Source organism: Oryx dammah, unplaced genomic scaffold, assembly GCF_014754425.2.
Source record: "Oryx dammah isolate SB20612 unplaced genomic scaffold, SCBI_Odam_1.1 HiC_scaffold_22, whole genome shotgun sequence".
In the NCBI taxonomy this organism is placed as follows: domain Eukaryota; kingdom Metazoa; phylum Chordata; class Mammalia; order Artiodactyla; family Bovidae; genus Oryx; species Oryx dammah.
The window spans coordinates 61,064,409-61,075,404 of record NW_024070206.1 but is presented as its reverse complement, the minus strand read 5'-3'; the positions used below and the strand labels follow the sequence as shown (position 1 = coordinate 61,075,404).

The following is a 10,996-nucleotide window of genomic DNA, read 5'->3' as shown; positions in this document are numbered from 1 at the left end:
GGCGCTCACGCTCTGCGGGCGCGCGCACGCACTCGCCGGCGCTCACGTTCTATGGGCGGGCGCGCGCACGCACTCGCCGGCGCTCACGCTCTGTGGGCGGGCGGGCTCACTCGCCGGCGCACACGCCCTGTGGGAGCGCTCCGCGCCCGGAAGGACTGCTGAGCGGGAGGGCCCGGTGTGGGCAGAGGTGCGTGCGCGGCTGGAGACGGCGGGGAGGGGACGGCGAGTGATGCGCGGGTGTGCGATTCCAGGGGTCCCCTCGCCTTGGTTTCTTGGCCGGGGGCGGGGCAGAGGCGTTCCTGTGGCGGGATCGGGGTCGGAACTTGGTAGGCGCGGGCCTGGCCCTGCCGGCGGCGCATCGACTGCCCCTCGGGGTGAGCCCCCGTGAGCCGGGGGCTCCGTGGTGAGGCTCCGTGGGCTCCGTGGTGAGGCCCCGTGGGGTGGGGGCCCCGTGGTGAGGCTCTGTGGGGTGGGGCCCCCGCAGGGTGACACCCCGTGGGGGGCTCCGTGGTGAGGCTCCGTGGGGCGGGGGGCCCCGTGGGTGTGCCATGGGGGAGCTGGGAGGAGCTGGCCGGTGATCTCCGCCCACGCCCCCGCAGACCCGTCGGCTCGAGATGTCGTACATGCTCCCGCACCTGCACAATGGCTGGCAGGTGGATCAGGCCATCCTTTCGGAAGAAGACCGCGTGGTCGTCATTCGATTTGGGCACGACTGGGACCCTACCTGCATGAAGATGGATGAGGTTCTGTACAGCATTGCTGAAAAGGTAAAGCAGCCACACCTCCCGTCACGTCCTGCCGCCGGGTTTGGTGTTTGCATCCTGTTGGATTGCTGTTGTTTTGCCGGTAAGAATTAAAAGTACAGCCAGTTCACCGGTTAAAGAGAAGCAGTAGGATTCACAGAAGTACAGACATACCTTGGGGTATGAGGATGGGCTCCTTGAAATTGGTCAGACAGCTTATATCCTTACTGGCAGAAGTTTCCATAGATTCTCAAATTTTTAAGAGGTTGATGATGTCTCTCCCTGAAGAAGTGATTCTTATTAATTTATAGGGATTTTTAACTCATAGGTGTTTTCAAAAATTTACATCTATAGTGCCAAGAGCAAAACACGTTTGCAGCATTTGGCTGAGTGTAGGAGCTTACTTTGAATGGCTTAGTTTAAAAAACTTGACATTTTTTTTGGTACCGTGTTTATTTGTTGTATGTATTGAGCAGAACATCTATGGTAACTACATAGTAAATTCCCTTCTTTTGCTTTGAGTCCCTTCTTTACCCCAGGGTGCTCTTTGTAAGTGACTTGATTTATAGCTTAGAGTGATTCCAATGTAGGAAACATTGGGAAAAAGTAGAACTGTAATGTTAGAACTGGTTTTCCTAATCCTTAAATTTAGTACAGGGGGTTGTCTGTGGCCGTTTGCTGACAATAAAGAGCAATTGTAGGGCACTGTTGAGTAACTAGGGCTTAATTCTTTTTCTGTAATTGTCTCATGGGTATTTTAAGGTAAATTTGATTTAAATTTTTCAATTGTAGTAATAGGGCAAGAGGCAAAAATATTAGGGTATTAATAAAAAGTTTAATATTCAATGTTAATTTGAGAGGTTATTCATTTTATTAAAGAGTATAAAAATAAGGGAAACATTGAAGCCATCATTTATTTCACATGAGTAAGATATGCTAATATGGGCTGGATTAAAATAACTCCTTTGAGTAAAGAGTAACAGGTGTAAGGATATAGTTTGTATTTAGGAATTGAAAAGTAGTCTGACCTGCCATCAGTAATTTTCACTGTCTCCTCTTTGGTAGGACAGGCAGAGTGAGGTAGGGGTGATGGCACTCTGAACATTGGGGACCATCCTTCTGTGTCTGTCACCGAAAGTGCATCTCAGAGAGTCTGATTCTGGAGATCTGAGATGAGGTCCAAAAGCTCCCCCAGGAATTCTGAATCCCTTCAATGAGATCTGAGTCAGAGCAGGAGTCTGTGGTGATAACCTTACCCTCCTCTTCCTCTTGGACGGAAAGGCGTTGAGGGAGCTTGAAGAGATGCCTGGGGAACTCAGGAGAGCAGGGTTCTGCCAGTTGGGTCCTCCTTGTCAGGTCAGAGGTCAGGAGTGAGGTGGTGCCCAGAAGTCATTTCCCCATGACTTGAGCCGCAGTGGTCAAGGGCAGAGACTGCAGAAGTCAGTGATGATGGATGAAGACCCTGTTTCAGTAATTGAATCACTGCTGTGTGGACACTGACATAACTTAGGTGTGTGTTCTGGGTTCTGCCTTGCAGGTGGTGCGTAAGCATCAGGGGATGTCCAGACCCCGTGGCCCTCAGCACGAGGCTAGGATGGCAGAGGCGTGAGGGTTGTTTGCTGTTCATATCTGAGCAAAACTCAGCAAGATACTCTTAGCTAGGAGACAGATTTTGTGTCAGTGTAAGTTTTTAGGGACTTTTACCAGAATTGTTCTTTTCTAATCCCTATGTAGCAGTCAGAGACCAGATTGCTGTACTGCTAGCAGGTGGCTCTTTTTGGAATGGAACCTGTTGGTAAGAACAGTTTAATTGGGCTCACTTGGAGTATTTTTCTCTAGTCTTTTAAGTTATTCTTTTTCTTCTATCCAGATTTCTATTTTAATAAACTTCTAATACTATGTAATAGTATAGTCTTTAAAAATGCAAACTTGAAATGCGCTACAAAACTGTTAATGTTCTATTTTCTGCTTCGTATAAGGGCAGAATATGAGTTTATAATTTTGGAAGCCCTTTTTGGGGACGTTCAACAGGAATTTTTGAAATTTAAGGTTTTAGTATAAAGAACAATTTAACTGTCTATCTCCCTCTGCAGAAATGGCAGATAATGGGAGATCTTCCTCATCTTGTTACGAGCTCTGTTTGGATACCCCAGCTGTTTTAAAGTGAGTAAAATTCCAACATTGAGGCTGGACTTGATTATACTGTTCTCCTGGAATGTGTTTTATTGATTCACTGCTTCAGCAGCTCCAACCCCACCTCATGCTGGATTAGTTTTGAGCTGTACTGAAAACATAGAGATACGCTGAAAGATTTTACAGACATCTGCAGTTTGGTAGAATTATTATCAAAATAAAGTTTCCAGGACTTCCCTGTGGTCCAGTGACCCCAACCCCAGGCTCCCAAAGCAGGGGGCCCAGATTCAATCCCTGGTCAGGGAACTAGCTCCCATGTGCCACAACTAAAGATCCCACGTGCCACAACTAAGACATGGTGCAGCAAAATAAATAAAAATAAATATTTAAAAAATTAAGTTTTCTGATTAGTGGGTGATTTTATGCACACCTTCAAGGTAAGACTATTTTTGTCTTGCCATTTTAGGGGAGTGTACTTTGCTAGCACTGTGACCAAGTCCCATTATGTGTAAGAATAAATGGGATGTTTAATTCTTGTATGTTTAAAGAGTTCATACAAGTAGAATTTAAAATATGCAAAACCTCAGTGATACTATCTCATAGTCAGACCTTCTAATTTGTATATAAGGTAAATGTATTCGTGGAATTATTTAGGAATGACTGCCGGGGCTCTTTCTTAAACATGTCATAAAGTAGGTTGAATCTGCAGAAATTTATGCTCAATTGAGAAATCTCATAGGAACCAGTAACCAATCAGAGCAAATAATAGTTTGAGAAAAGGAAGTTATCATGCAGTTTTTTGATGGCTTTGAAAGGAACTATCTAAAAATGTAAAAATTGATACTTCAAAAATACCTGGTACCAATTGACAGTCAAAAACATTTGTCCAGAATTTTAGGTGGGTTCTTAGCTAATGGAGGAGCTTCATAGAGAAGGTGGAAGGCAACACTGACAGCCTTCGGTCTTGGTGACATGCGTGAGTGGCATTGAGTGGCATGCAGGACTGTGGAACTGCACTGTCACTGTGTGAGAGAGAGGCCAGCTGGTGCTGCAGGGCTAGAGGACCTGTGAGGTCACCTCCTCTAGGAAGAACAGACTATCTTTTAAGGCAGGTCTGTTTGAACTCAGGATTATGTGATTAAGTCCATAGTGACAATGAAACATTTTCTGAGTTTTGAAATATATGTGTATTTTTGAAGTTCATTCATTCAGCTAGTGATATTTACTGGTGCCCCGGGTATGTCAGATCCTGGTTGGCTCGAGGACCACCAGAAAAAGACAGCAGATGTGGTTCCCAGCCTTGTGAGGCTTCACGTCTGTCGTGATGGGATTTATGTGGAAGGAAGAGATGATGAAGGCCAGTAGTGTCATTTGTTTTTTGACTTCTGAATGAGCTACGGTTTCCTTACTCATCATTGGAGGCTAAAGAAAATAAGACCTTTTTTAAGGGTCTCAACATAAAAACCAACATTCACAGCGTGAATGAGTTGTCATTGAGTTGTCATTTTATGCTTTAGGAAGCTATGCGTGTGTGTGTGTCTGTGTGTTTGGTTATACTGTGATGTTAATACCTAACTTTTACATTGTAGTATTTTTTTTTTTTTTTTTAATGAGAGAAGAAGTAAAACATCTCTGCTTAGTAAAACTAGATGCAGGCAGGACTTATGAAAGGCAGGAAACCTAGGTCTGTTTCCTGGGTCAGGAAGATCCCCTGGAGAAGGAAGTGGCAACCCACTCCAGTATTCTTGCCTGGAGAATCCCATGGACAGAGGAGCCTGGCAGGCTATGGTCCTTGGGGTTGCAAGGGTCGGACACGACTTAGCAACTAAACCACAGCCACCAGAGCTTATAAACCAGAGGGTAACTTTTGCCAGGAGGCAGTCGTGCAGCGGAGCGAGTGGCTGCTCTCAGCAGTCCTCCGTCTGTGTGTGCTTGTGACCACGTGGGGCTCAGCTCGCTCTCTGCCTTCTGCAGGTGTGTTCTCTCCATTCACCAGGAAGAGGGGATGTGGGAGAGGCTCGGAGAGACTGCTTTTCTTCTCCTACCTCGGCACTGACATCTGTCAGCAAAAGGGGTGCTCGTGAATGTAAACTTCCTTCCTTCCTTTTTGTGGAAGGTGGTGGTTTAATGTCCATAGTCAATATTTCTTACTATTCCCAATAGAGAGTAGAGCATAGTGGACTTAATACCTAATACTTAATACTTGTCGCAATTACCAGTATTCTGTCATCTTGTACCATTTAATCTCTCAGTTTTTGTACTGTAGTATTAAACCATATCCCATGCTATTTCACTGGTAAATTACAGTCAGGTTTTTAGAGTTAGTTTGGAGGAAGAAATGTGCATTTTCTGTGCAGTTCCTGGGGCTGCCGTAACAAAGCATCACAAATTGGGCAGATTAAAACAAGAGAAATGTGTTGTCTCACAGCTTGAGGGTCAGAAGTCCGAGGCTGGTGTGTCAGCAGGACATGCTCCCTCGGGAAAGTCCCTGCTGTTCTCCCCACCCTGGTGTCTCCCCTCCTGGGGTCTCCCCTCCTGGGGTACTCCCTGACTTCTGGGTGCCTTCCCTAGCCCTCTGGGTTCAGTTGGCGTGTTTGTGTTCTCCCTTGGCTTGTTTCAACCAGCCGGGTTGGATCACAGCTCAGACTCCAGTATGACCTCTTTTGACCTTCACTGATGAGCTCTGCAGGCACCTTGTTCCCAGGTCAGGCCACCTTCTGAGAACGAGGGCTCAGGGGTTCGCTTTGTTTTCTTGTTGGGGTAAAAGGACATACATAATTCAACCCACAGTATTTTAAGTTGATAAAAGCTTTCTAAAAGGCACTGAGACAGAAATCATAAGGAGCATTCAAAATGTCATGTCCTTTATTCTGAAGATTCTATTTTAGGTGTTTATCCTTAAGAAATAATGAAATATGTATATAAATTTGAGGGTAATAATGTTCATATGTGAATAATTGATATTAATGAAATTTTATTTATATTCATGAAAAATTTTTTTAAATAACAGAATGGTAAAATAATGGCATAGCCATTTGATGAATGTTAAGTAGCCATAAAGTTTTGTTTTGATTGCTTTCTTATATACAGTATACAGTTTATATGAGGACACTCATAATTAAAGTGAGATACAAAATATTGTAGTGTGATCACCATATGATCACATTTTATTAGAACAGCATAAACATATAGACCAGAAAAAGTGGGAAAGAATATAGTAAAAATATGTGCTCAGCAATTAACTCTGGATGTTGGGATTGGATGTAATTTTATTTATGGTTTTCTGGGTTTTCTAAATGTTCTGTGATGGACCTGCAATTAAGGAAGAAATTAAAGAATATTTGTTACCTACAATATGATTTGAGTTGTTAGGCCCTTAGTATGTGCAGGTGTCCGGACCTAAGTTAGAGGGGAATGTGTGGCTGAATTCCAGGGGCATATTTTAAAGCATTTGTTTGCTACATACAATTAAATGTTTGTAAAAGTTCATGTAGCATTTTACTGGAGCAGCATGAATGATGTGTGTGGACTTTTCCTGCAGGACTCTCATAACTTGCTGTCTGGAAAATGTTAAGCATGCTAATGGACAGTTGCTCAGGACTGTGATGCTAGTGAAGTGATGGCCACATGGCAACTCTCCTGGGAAAACCTGTTGCAGAGCTAGTTTGAAAATTGTCCTGTTATATACAGATTCTCTTTGTTTTTTAATGTGCTTTTACAGAAAAAAAGTTGATTTGTTATTTCAATTCTCCCCCCCCCCCCAATCTCCTTTACTTTTAGGTTAAAAATTTTGCAGTTATTTATCTTGTGGATATTACAGAAGTACCTGACTTCAACAAAATGTATGAGTTATATGATCCGTGTACTGTCATGTTTTTCTTCAGGTATGTTCACTTATCTTAAAGTTGTTATTTAAATTGAAAAGATGGTCTGGGCATTTAATGCAATCAAGATATCTTTAGAAGGAAGTCGTAATGTGGTCATATCGTAATACAGTTTGTATCACCAGGCAATCAATGTGATCTTTTAAATAATTTTCAAAGTAACAATTCCAGTTTTACCATTTACTCAGTAACAAATTACCCTTTTGAAATAACTGCCCAGGATCCTAGGTGAAGTGTAATTAAATGGAGGACATTCTTACTGACATTTAAGATACCTTTAATCTGTTGATGAAAAATATGTTTACAGTAACTCACTTTTTAAATTGAAAGATGTGTTTACAGTAACTCAGTTTTTAAATATATTACTGACTGTTTAGCATCCTTTTGTGATATCCAAGAGGGAAACCTGTACTTCCTTAGTTTGCTTATAAATACAACATCTTATAAAAAGATCTTTTATCAGCTAAAAAATTCTTTTGTGGACCCTAGTCCATATCATTGGCTCAAGTAATAGAATCTCCCTGATCACCTTGAATGAATTTACACCTATGATATACAAACTTTGCATTAAAAGAGAATGCAGAGTAGCTACTGGTTAGATATAAACACGGTTTTTGCTATTTCTGTAATAAAGTTAAGTAACAGCATGAGTAGAAAAAAAATTTCTGTTGTGGAGGTTTAATTTGGAAAGAAATCACCATATGACACTGTTTTTACTTGCCTGTCAGAATTTCTTATGTTACTCCAGAAGTTAGTAAGTAGTAATATAAACACTAGGCCAGCTCTAGAGGCAGAGCTTCCTAGTGAGTGAGGAAGTCTGGCTGGGGTGTGCAGGGTGTATACTCACTCTCTGTTCTGTGTAACAAACTTGGTGGTCTGTAGGTCAGAGTCCAGGCAGGCTCAGGGTTCTGACGTGAGGTCTCCGAAGGCCAGAGTCACGGGCAGGCTCCCATCTAGGCTGTCGGTCAGGGAAGAATCCACTTGGCTCAGGGGGCGCTATTGGTTGGATCCAGTTTCCAGTGGTCACAGGTCTGAGGTCTGTTTCTGCTGGGACCCTCTCTGCTCCTAGAGGCTCCTCTGTCTTTGAAACCCTGAACAATGAGTTGAGTTCTTTTCATAAGCTGCTCCAGCATCCTGTTCTGCTTTCAGAGGGCATGTGTGATTGGATTAGATGAACCCCTTAATCCAGGAGAATCCCCTTATTTTGAAATCAACCGATGAGTAACCATGGGAACAGCTGCAGACCCCACTGTGCGGTATCAGGTACCAGATGATGGGCGTGGTTGCGTTGCAGCCCAGTTCCGGGGGTTCAGGTGGGAGGTAGGGGCTCTTTTTAGGGTTCTGTGCACTGCAGCGTGCTAGGCCAGGCCCACCCTGGCTGCAGAGCTTCATGCCCCTGCCGCGGCCCCCACCCTCGGCTCCCGTTGCAGAATCGGGTGTGGATGACGCTTCTCTGGCCAGCTTTGGAGGTTGCTCCTTATCTGTGGCCCCTCCTCCAGGACGCAGTGTGGACAGTCCTGAGAAACAGTCTTCTGGGCTCACAAGGAGGGAAGATGGGGAGGAGGGGCCTGGGGAGGAGGAGCTCTGGTGCAGCACTGGGTCGTCCTCCTGGCCCAATGCAGGTTTTTATTTTTTGCCTTTTCATGAAGGGTGTTTGCAGCTGGTTCATTTTTCAACTGCTTCCTGCCAGCAGCATTTTGGGGTTGTGTCAGCTCTTCTCACTGCATGCTCTTCCCTTTCAGCCTGAGCAAGTAGGGTTCCTGTCCTGGGCTCTGGGGTGCCCTCTGCCCAACAGCCTTTTCCTTTTCAGGGAAGAGCCTGTCCTGTGACTGGACACTCTGACTTTAGGTCTTTCCTAAGTTTCTGCAGAAGGTTGTATGGCCTCTTTGTCAAGAGTTGAGCAGCCGTTTCTAGATTTCAGCACCTTCTGCTATCTGGAGAGGCCGAGAAATTTTTCTGGTTAACAGATCTTACGCCAGTTTGTCTCTCTTCTCGTTTTACTGTAAGCAGCACGAAACTCGACAGCGCCTTCTGGACACTTAGGTGTCCTCAGCTGGTATCTGTGTCCGTCACTTTGGAGTGTCGCAGACATCCTCTGCTCCCTATGACGCATCCCCACCTCCTCCCAGCCCATGTTCCTACTGACAGGCTGTTGAAGGCAGTCTGGGTCTTTTCTGTCTGCCCCTCAGAATTCTCCCAAAGTCCTCCCATCTTGGATCCTGCCTTCCACTGTGTATGACCAGCCTTGAGGGGCAGGAGATGCCTTGCTGGGGAAAGAGGTTGAGTAGTGCTGGGGCTGGGTGTGTATTTTGATATTTTAGAACTGATGCTGCACTCAGAAAAGGAGACAAAGCCTTCTGCTGTTCCTGCAACCCAGAATTCTAAGACAAGTAGTAACAATTTTAGTTAATTTATTCACCAGATATGTGCACATATAGAGTCTTGCTCAGTTTTATGTCTATGCTGGGACATGAATCAGATCAGACAGGGTGGCTGCTGTCACAGAACATCCTCTGATTGCAACAGCAGAGCAGACAGCACCGGAAACCAGGGAGAAGTGACAGGCGACAGCACGTGTGCGTGCCGGTGGGAGGGGCTTCCCCTCACCCACAGGCAGTCATAGGATCTAGAAGTGGCCTTCGTTAACATGAACTCCCTTGTAATGGAAGAGGTGCCTAGGAATAGCAAGGCACCCATTTCAGCTTTATGGCCGTGAAGTGTCTTCAGGAACTGAGGACCAGAGTCCAAATATCCCATCACTCTTACTGCAGACAATTCCAAAGGTTTTGGCAGTATTGAGCCAGGAACTATGGATAAAACCAAATTCATAGGAGAGTATGTCTTTTGAGTAACCACATGTGTGTTTTTCCTTTGTCACAATATTGCAGCAGGTATTTGCAGAGGCACAAATACTGATTGTCATCGGGCAGCAGGGAGTGTGTAGAGGTTGCTGAGTAAGTTCAGCGTGAGCCCGGCAGGGGCACAGGGCAGAACGGCCCACATATCTGGGGACCTGCAAAGACATGGGCGTCACAGGTCGGGGTGGGGAGTGGCAGGTGTGGAAGGGAGGGCAGGGCCAGGCCCAGATGCCCGGATTCCTGGGCCGGTGTGACTCCTGGAAGCGAGTTTTTGCAGCAGGAGAGTGACGTCCAGTTTGCCTCCTGGAAGCTCGCTCTGACTGGAAGGAGACCTCTCTGCAGCCCCAGGTGGAGCCCACGACAGGAAACAACAGCTGGCAGCCAGACCCATAGCCTCTCAGAAACAGAAAGTTAAATCGATAACCATTAGTACAGCTTGTACAACAAGGGTTAATATCTTTATTTTATGAAGTGCACATATAAATTCATTTTAAAAAGTAGCTTCTTGAAAGAGCCATCTATGGAGAATCGAGAAATGCAAAATGTCATTCATTTCACAGTCAATAGGACTTTCAGTAACATTTACACTAAGCGTTCATAAGAACACCATGAAAAACTCACACATTGCTTTTTCAGGTAAGTTACTACAACCCCCTGGAAAACTGTTTGGCTTACCAGGTGACTGAGGCTGTGTCCTTCGACCCTTGTTTGCCCTGTAGGTGATTTGTCCTAAGGAATTACAGAGCACACAGAAGGAACATGTGTCTTTCTTAACAGTGTTTAGATGGTTTCTAGTCTTCTTCTGAACCGTGGTGGGTCCTCTTGATTGTGCTGATGTTTGACAAGAGCCTGTCATGGAGGTGGGGATGCAAGGCATGTTTCCGTGTGGTTCTTTTTCAGAGGGATTCTTGTGAGCACTGACCCCTCCCTCTTACAGGAACAAGCACATCATGATTGACCTGGGCACCGGCAACAACAACAAGATCAACTGGGCCATGGAGGATAAGCAGGAGATGATCGACATCATCGAGACGGTGTACCGGGGGGCGCGCAAGGGCCGCGGGCTGGTCGTGTCACCAAAGGACTACTCCACCAAGTACAGATACTGAGCCCGGCCCACCCGGTGCGCATGGTGCCCTGGGCGTGTTCTCATGGGGAAGTGTTTTCAACTATTCAAAGCCTTTGAGAAAGCCTTTGGCAAAGTACATGGAGTTTAAGGAGCTGGAGGGTTTTGCAGTGTGGGTGGCATTGCCTCGCCTTTCAGTCTGCCTGGTCACTGTATTTTTGTATCAGCAAATATCTGTAAATATCTAACTGAAATAAATAAAATACACAGTGATGGGGATGGTCAAAATTATTTATTTACTAAGAAACTTAG

At 45.2% G+C, this 10,996-nt stretch overlaps 1 protein-coding gene across 5 annotated transcripts; it reads left to right on the top strand.

The window, feature by feature from the left end:
* The first annotated feature begins 15 nt into the window (after positions 1 to 15).
* TXNL4A (thioredoxin like 4A) lies at positions 16 to 10,963 on the top strand. Of its 5 annotated transcripts, XM_040264402.1 has the most exons (6): positions 91 to 187; positions 600 to 767; positions 2,281 to 2,425; positions 2,837 to 2,906; positions 6,657 to 6,760; positions 10,556 to 10,963. In XM_040264402.1, exons 5-6 carry the CDS (start codon positions 6,717 to 6,719, stop codon positions 10,725 to 10,727), a joined length of 216 nt encoding a protein of 71 aa, XP_040120336.1. In that variant the 5' UTR covers positions 91 to 187; positions 600 to 767; positions 2,281 to 2,425; positions 2,837 to 2,906; positions 6,657 to 6,716; the 3' UTR covers positions 10,728 to 10,963. The 5 variants fall into 5 exon arrangements, with proteins under 5 accessions (XP_040120334.1, XP_040120335.1, XP_040120336.1 ...); XM_040264401.1 differs by lacking the exon at positions 2,281 to 2,425 and having other exon boundaries at positions 70 to 187; XM_040264404.1 differs by lacking the exons at positions 91 to 187; positions 2,281 to 2,425 and adding an exon at positions 2,478 to 2,538 and having other exon boundaries at positions 598 to 846.
* Positions 10,964 to 10,996: the final 33 nt, after the last annotated feature.

Bases quoted from the DNA above. Each gene is read 5' to 3' on its own strand.
- TXNL4A (XM_040264400.1), top strand. From the start codon at position 615: ATGTCGTACATGCTCCCGCACCTGCACAATGGCTGGCAGGTGGATCAG. The intron at 768-6,656 runs GTAAAGCAGCCA...CTTTACTTTTAG, and splicing joins TGTACAGCATTGCTGAAAAG to GTTAAAAATTTTGCAGTTAT. The intron at 6,761-10,555 runs GTATGTTCACTT...TCCCTCTTACAG, and splicing joins ACTGTCATGTTTTTCTTCAG to GAACAAGCACATCATGATTG.